General features: G+C 59.7%; 1 protein-coding gene across 13 annotated transcripts in view; it reads left to right on the forward strand.

Moving 5' to 3' along the window:
- Window positions 1-6,869, forward strand: part of CSPG4 (chondroitin sulfate proteoglycan 4) — a 40,137-nt gene extending 33,268 nt beyond the window's left edge. For all 13 annotated transcript variants that reach the window (XM_042941347.1, XM_042941350.1, XM_042941348.1 and 10 more), the window contains 4 exons: window positions 40-174; window positions 302-468; window positions 3,599-3,782; window positions 4,081-6,869. In XM_042941347.1, the coding sequence (XP_042797281.1) occupies window positions 40-174; window positions 302-468; window positions 3,599-3,782; window positions 4,081-5,915 (2,321 nt within the window). In that variant the 3' untranslated portion in view covers window positions 5,916-6,869. The remainder of the gene's footprint in view (window positions 1-39; window positions 175-301; window positions 469-3,598; window positions 3,783-4,080) is intronic.
- Window positions 6,870-7,240: the final 371 nt, after the last annotated feature.

The following is a 7,240-nucleotide window of genomic DNA, read 5'->3' on the forward strand; positions in this document are numbered from 1 at the left end:
CCATGGGCCAGCAAGACCCAACTTCACCCCCGTCCTCAGGAGCCCTGGACGGAGGCTTCCACTTCAGCCTCTCCGATGGTGAGCACGCTTCCCCCGGACACTTCTTCCGCGTGACGGCCCAGAAGCAGCTGCTCCTCTCGCTAGAGGGCAGCCAGACGCTGACCGTGTGCCCAGGTGGGTCTGTGAGCATAGGCATGCCTGTAGGCCGGGTGACACCCCAGGGTCACGCTGCCTCCCAGCAGTCGCAGGCCTCGCCCTGGCTCCTGGTCAAAAGCCAACAGGCCCCTTATCCCTCTCACAGGCTCGGTCCAGCCGCTGAGCAGCCAGAGCCTGAGAGCCAGCTCCAGTGCAGGCACGGACCCCCACCACCTGCTCTACCGCGTGGTGCAGGGCCCCCGGCTGGGCCGGCTGTTCCACGCCCGGCAGGGCGGCTCTGGGGAGGCCCTGGTGAACTTCACTCAGGCTGAGGTAAGGGCCCAGCTCTCTACAGCCACCACTTAGACTCCATTCAGCCTCGGGTGGCCCACTCTGCCGGTGGACACGGGGGCACCGCTCCCACATCGTTAGCAGCAGACGCTCGCCGGCCCCACCACAGGCCAGGCTGTGCATGCTTTGCCCTCCCAGAGCCACCAGTCTGGGAGACAGAAGGATGCAAGAGGTCAGGGCTACAGGAGCCCAGAACAGGGATAAGGTCCTGGGGCATGGCTTCCAGGAGGAAGCTGCAGTTGGACCTTAGGAGCTAGAAAGGGTGCTTTGAGCTGGGGACACTAGCTTACCCCAGTGGCTAGTGAGGGGCAGTGCTTGGTTCGGGGGGGGGTGGAGTTCAAGATGAAGGCAGCTGTTGGGCTTGTGAGCAGAGGTGCAAGCCTGGAGCTCAGGTCAGGAGCCAGCAAGAAGCAGAGTGGATCCTGGGAGCCAATGAGTGGACACAAGGCAGCTGAGGAGCTTGAGTGGATGTGATGCTGCCATCTCACTTCAGGGCATAGCTGTCCCAGAGCACACCAGCGGCCACCAGGTAAAAACTAGAACGCTCAGCCATATGAAGAGGGACACTGCTAGTTGCTGGGAGCACAGAACTCTCTGTGCTAAATGTGCTGGTGGGGCCAGCAGCCATCACTTAAATTAATATCCCTTCTACGTGGGGGAGGTGCCCTGTGTGCTGGCAGCCTCAGCTTGCTCCAAAGGCACAGCAGGTGAGGATCTTTCAGACATCAGGGAAGGAGGTGTCTTTAACAAGGGAAGATGGCAAAAGGTCTCTCATGTCAACATCCCCCCAGATTTTTGGTTCTTATGAAGCCCTAGCTTCTGCCCAGGTCCCCTTCCCACCGTATAAGATACTCAGCAGACTGGTGGCTGTAGAAGCTGTGCACCCTGAGCCCCTGGGAGCCTCTGTCATCCGATGCCTACGAAGGGGGAGGGAACAGGACAAGGCCTTCAGGGTCCCTCCCCCACCCACAGTGCTTTCCCCACACCCCAGCAATATGCGGGATGGAAGTGAATGGCCACCAGGGGGCCGGGCAGCAGTACCACCCAGAGAAGCTGGGAAGAAGCTTCCTAGCAGAGATGCTGTCCCGACTTTGGGGCAGGGGGCAGGACAGGGCTGGGTAGTCTTGACGGCACACTGTCTCACAATACTCTGAGCTGGGTGGGTCAGAGATCAGGTGTCCTGTTTTGCAGATAAGGAAATTGAGGCTTAAGGATACGAGGCAACTATTCAGAGGATGTGGCTAGTAAGAGACAAAACCAGGATTATGGCTCCTGACTGCTAGTCCAAGATTTCTTTCGCCAGAGGACACCGTTTGCTCCCGGAGCTCAGAGACCCCCTCCCTGTCTTGCCTGTAATTTGCCTCACCCGCAGCCAGATGCCTCCCATCCACGGAAGCTCCTTGCACCCAGGCATCCAGCCTTCACCCCACTCCTAGGGGCCTCGATTTCCTTCCTGCCACCCTTCAGCCTGGGCCACAGGTTATAGCTGACAGTCCTTATGGGCCACATCTGGTCCACAGATGTGTTTTATTTGGCCTGCATAATGCATTTAATATTTTTAAATTAATGATCGACATATCCCCTTTGGGGGATTTCACATGCACCCCCCACACACACACACACACACACACACACACACACAAGCCTGATTTCCAGGTTCTTAAAAGGCTGTGTTCCCTCTTACCGCAATCAGCTGAGGAACAGCGGCCCCTTTCAGCCTGGGTCTGCAGCCCCTTTCAGCCTGGGTCTGTGCCCCCTTTAGAACTGTGGTTCACCCCCTTCAAAGGATGGATGGCTCCCCTGTTAGATGGGGCACCCCTCTCCAGTTCATCACAACCCCCCTGTCCTAGAGTCTCCTGCATGCTGGGATCCCAGTTTCCATCTTAGTATTGTGCAAGTCCTGTTTTTCTGAGAAGAGGACAACAGTTCCTACATTTCCTAAAAGGGAAAAACAAAAGATAAGCCAAGAGGACACGTTTGAATCACAAGGGGGAGAGAGCAGATTTCTTTATGGAAACGAGGAATATTCCTAGGTGTTTAACATGCAAACAGCCCTAGAGAACAGCAGATGTGGCTGGAATGGAGACACCGTGGTGGGAAGGGTAGGAGGTGAGGTCACAGGGGTAACCAGGTCAGATCTTTGTGGCCAAATGAGGAGCCACTGCACTATCTGAGCAAGAGTGACATAGCCTCACGTACATTTTAAAAGGCTCACTCTGGCTTCTGTGTTAAGAACAACTGTAGGGGGAGGGAGCAGGGGTCAAAGCTGGCACACAGGAGGCCATGGGGATAATCCAGGCCAGAAGTGACAGTATGCAAGAGAAAGAATACTCTGGGATGACTCCAGGGGTTTGAGCCTGAGCCTCTGGAAGAACAGAGCTGCCACCACATGAAGTGGGAGGGACTAGGAGAGGTGTGCAGGTAGGGGGTCTGTCCATCTGCACAGAGCGGCCAGGAAGCAAGTGGATATGTGAGTCTGGAATTCAGGAGACAGCAGCCTGGGAGAGATTAAAGACTATTCTTTATGGAGTTTTGCTGTAAAGGAGAGCAAAATGGGAGGGGTGACAAATGTTGGAAAAAGTGAAGTCACAAGTTTTTTCTTTAAGATGGAGGAGAATAACTACATGGTTGAGTAATGATGAGACTGTTCCCTTGCTGGGGGTGGGGGGCGGGGGCTGGATTGTCTCCACAGGAGAAAGAAGGGAAATGGTAAGACTGGTGTCTTCGGCGGGGAAGAGGGGCAGGGACCTAGTGCAACAGTGGAAGAACCAGCTGCTGAGAGAAGCATGGATAGAATTTTGCTTTCCCCAGGGGCTCAGAGAGATGAGGTGATTTGCCTGAGGCAGCAGAGCCCAGATTTGACAAGGCATTGGGTCCAGAGCCAGTCACCTCACTGCCACACGATTGCCAACGGTGACCCACTGAGCTAGTGAGGAAGAGCACGGGTTACCGACTTAGAGCGAGGCACAGCCAGGTAAGCCGAGAGTGAGGCTGGGCACCGAGAGTTCATCAAGGAGACTGGAGCACCCAGTGCCAGTGCCGCCCTGGGAGGGGGCTACCAGCCACCACGGGCTGAACCCGCCTCTCATCCCAAAATGGGGTCTCCCCACAGGTGTATGCTGGGACTGTTCTGTATGAGCACGAGATGCCCCCTGAGCCCTTCTGGGAGGTCCGTGACGCCGTGGAGCTCCAGCTGTCGTCACCCCCAGCCCCTGATGTGGCCACCACCCTTGCTGTGGCTGTGTCTTTCGAGGCTGCCTGTCCCCAGCGCCCCAGCCGCCTCTGGAGTAACAAAGGTGAACAGCAAAGTTTGGGGGACACTGGGAGGGCCGAGAGAGGAGGGCACACAAGGCCAGGGTCAGCAGCTCCCATGTCAGTCCCCAGGACCTGGAAAGTTATAGGGAGAGTGGGTAGGTGGCGACACTTTGAGGTTAGAGAGGAGACATGATCCTTATCCTCCGGGGTACCCTGAGCCCCACCCTGGGGTCCCTGGTCTGACGGAAGAGACACAACCTTGCCCCAGGGGTCCTGGTCTGAGGGTCTGAGGTCTTTCTTCAGTGGACAGGACCTTCACAGCCTATGTCCCACCTCCAGGTCTTTGGGTCCCTGAAGGCCAGCGGGCGGAGATCACCAGGGACGCCCTTGATGCCTCCAACCTCCTGGCCACCATTCCATCACCCCAGCGCCCAGAGCACGATGTACTCTTCCAAATCACACAGTTCCCCACCCGGGGCCAGCTGTTGGTGTCTGGGGAGCCCCTCGATGCCGGGCGGCCCCACTTCCTGCAGTCCGAGCTGGCCGCAGGGCAGCTGGTCTACGCCCACGGCGGCGGGGGCACCCAGCAGGATGGCTTCCGCTTCCGCGCCCACCTCCAGGGGCCGGCGGGGGCTTCCGTTTCGGGCCCCCAAACCTCGGAGGCCTTCGCCATCACCGTGCGGGACGTGAACGAGCGGCCACCTCGGCCCCAGGCCTCCGTGCCGCTGCGGCTCACCCGGGGCTCCCGCGCCCCGGTCTCCCGGGCCCAGCTGAGTGTGGTGGACCCAGACTCGGCCCCCGGGGAGATCGAGTACGAGGTGCAGCGGGCCCCCCTCAACGGCTTCCTGAGTCTGGCGGGGGCCGGCCCGGGGCCCGTGATCCGCTTCACGCAGGCCGACGTGGACGCGGGGCGGCTGGCCTTCGTGGCCAACGGGAGCAGCGTGGCCGGCATCGTGCAGCTGAGCGTGTCTGACGGGGCCAGCCCCCCGCTGCCCGTGGCCCTGGCCGTGGACGTCTTGCCGGCGGCCATCGACGTGTGGCTGCGCGCGCCCCTAGAGGTGCCCCAGGCCCTGGGGCGCTCCTCCCTGAGCCGGGAGCAGCTCCAGGTGGTGTCAGACCGGGAGGAGCCAGACGCAGCCTACCGCCTCACCAGGGGGCCCCGGTTCGGGCAGCTCCTGGTGGCCGGGCAGCCGGCCACGGCCTTCAGCCAGCTCCAGGTAGACCAGGGGGAGGTGGTCTTCGCCTTCACCAACTTCTCCTCCTCTCGAGACCACTTCAGCGTCCTGGCACTGGCCAGAGGTGCCAACGCGTCGGCCACAGTGAACGTCACCGTCAGGGCGCTGCTGCGAGTGTGGGCGGGTGGGCCATGGCCCCAGGGTGCCACCCTGCGCCTGGACTCCACCGTCCTAGATGCGGGCGAGCTGGCCAACCGCACGGGCAGTGTGCCCCGTTTCCGGCTCCTGGCGGGACCCCGGCATGGCCGCGTGGTCCGAGTGCCCCGGGCCAGAACGGAGCCCAGGGACAGCCAGCTTGTGGAGCAGTTCACCCAGCGGGATCTTGAGGATGGAAGGCTGGGGCTGGAGGTGGGCAGGCCAGAGGGTAGGTCCCCTGGCCCCGCAGGCGACAGTCTCACTCTGGAGCTGTGGGCACGGGGTGTGCCCCCTGCTGTGGCCTCACTGGACTTTGACACTGAGCCTTACAATGCAGCCCGGCCCTACAGTGTGGCCCTGCTCAGTCTCCCCGAGGCTGCTCAGACAGAAGCAAGGAACCCAGAGAGCAGCACCCCCACAGGCGAGCCAGGCCCATTAGCCTCCAGCCCCGTGCCCACCGTGGCCAGGAGGGGCTTCCTGGGCTTCCTGGAGGCCAACATGTTCAGTGTCATCATTCCCGTGTGCCTGGTCCTCCTGCTCCTGGCACTCATCTTGCCCCTGCTCTTCTACCTCCGCAAACGCAACAAGACAGGCAAGCACGACGTCCAGGTGCTGACCGCCAAGCCCCGCAACGGCCTAGCCAGCGACACCGAGACCTTCCGCAAAGTAGAGCCGGGCCAAGCCATCCCACTCACCGCAGTGCCCAGCCAGGGGCCCCCGCCAGGGGGCCAGCCTGACCCAGAGCTCCTACAGTTCTGCCGGACACCCAACCCTGCTCTCAAGAACGGCCAGTACTGGGTGTGAGGCCTGGCCTGGGCCCAGATGCTGATCAGGCCAGGGACAGGCTTGCTCAGGCCCCGGCCCCATTGCTCCCATGCCCTGGTGCTGTCTGAGTATCCCCAGAGCCAGAGATACCTGGGGACATCTGAGGTGGAGGGTGCTGGGAGGAAGTCCCAGGGGTGCAGGACCAAGTAGAGTCAAGAGCTGGAATCTCCCCAGCTTTCTCCATGCCTGGAGAACTGCAAGGGGGCCAAGGTCAGAGGCAGGCTTAGAGTCAGTCCCCCTGCCCTGGAGCTAGTCTGGGCTGTCAAAACCAGAGTGATCTCCTAGATATATCAGGACTCTGGATCTTGGGTCTGTGATCTTGGGTAAGTCACATCTGACCCAGGCTGCTAAGAGGTCAAGGAGAAGAGAGGGTAGGGAAGATAGACAGGGATTCCTGGCTTTTCCACTCCAAGCCAAGGCTCCCTTTGTCTCTGCCCCAGGGTTGACGGGAAAACTTTTTCCCCTGGTTTTTTAGGGAGATGGTATTCCCTGGAGCAGAGGGCAGGAGGAGAATGACCCTCCACTCTCTAGGAGACATAAGCCAGTAGAATAATATATTCAGGGTGCAAGGTAAGGCAGGTTGCTCTGGGAATGGGTTTATTTAAGAGGGATTGCAAGGAAGCTATTTAACACAGTGTTGAGCTAGCCCAGACTAATGGAGCCCTGAGAATGTGGGATGGAGGAGGGTCTGAGGCCAGTTCATTCCCAGGGCCCCGCCTTGATGGGCTGAGGGCTAGGTAGGCAGTATGGGTCTGTGGCCCGGGAACAGGCGGGGCTGAGGAGCATGTAGGGTCTCAGGCCAGGGGCCACTGTAATGCCTGTGCTCCCCCAAGGACTGGGGGGTGAGCCATTGGGGGCACTCAAGTCCATGGGGCCTGGATAAATGGTGCTTTGGAGGTTCTGGACAGCTGTGTGTCATTTGTCTGACCATGCACTGGGTCCTTGTCCACACCAGCTTGCACTCCCCTGGGGCAGGCCATCCTACCAGGCCTCAGCAAACAAGCAAGACAGAGCTACTCGAGCCCTAAGTTTCCACCTCTTGGGCCTTTCAGATCTCTTCTGTCCCCACCTGTGTAGGCAGGTGGGCCAGTCTTTGTGGATGGGACCAAAGCCCTTTGGTTTAGTAGAGATAGGCTAGGCCTTCTCCAAGGAGCTGAAGGAAGCAATTAAATCAGGAGATATATTCAGTGTCCCAGCCATAGATTTCTTTGCCTGAGTTTTGGCTTCAACAGCCTTGTCCCTCCCCACTCTCAAGAGGTTAGAGAGCAAAGGTGAGGAGACCAAGGGGGAGAAAGGAGAAAGGG

The sequence above is a fragment of the Panthera leo genome, chromosome B3 (assembly GCF_018350215.1).
Source record: "Panthera leo isolate Ple1 chromosome B3, P.leo_Ple1_pat1.1, whole genome shotgun sequence".
Lineage (NCBI taxonomy): Eukaryota > Metazoa > Chordata > Mammalia > Carnivora > Felidae > Panthera > Panthera leo.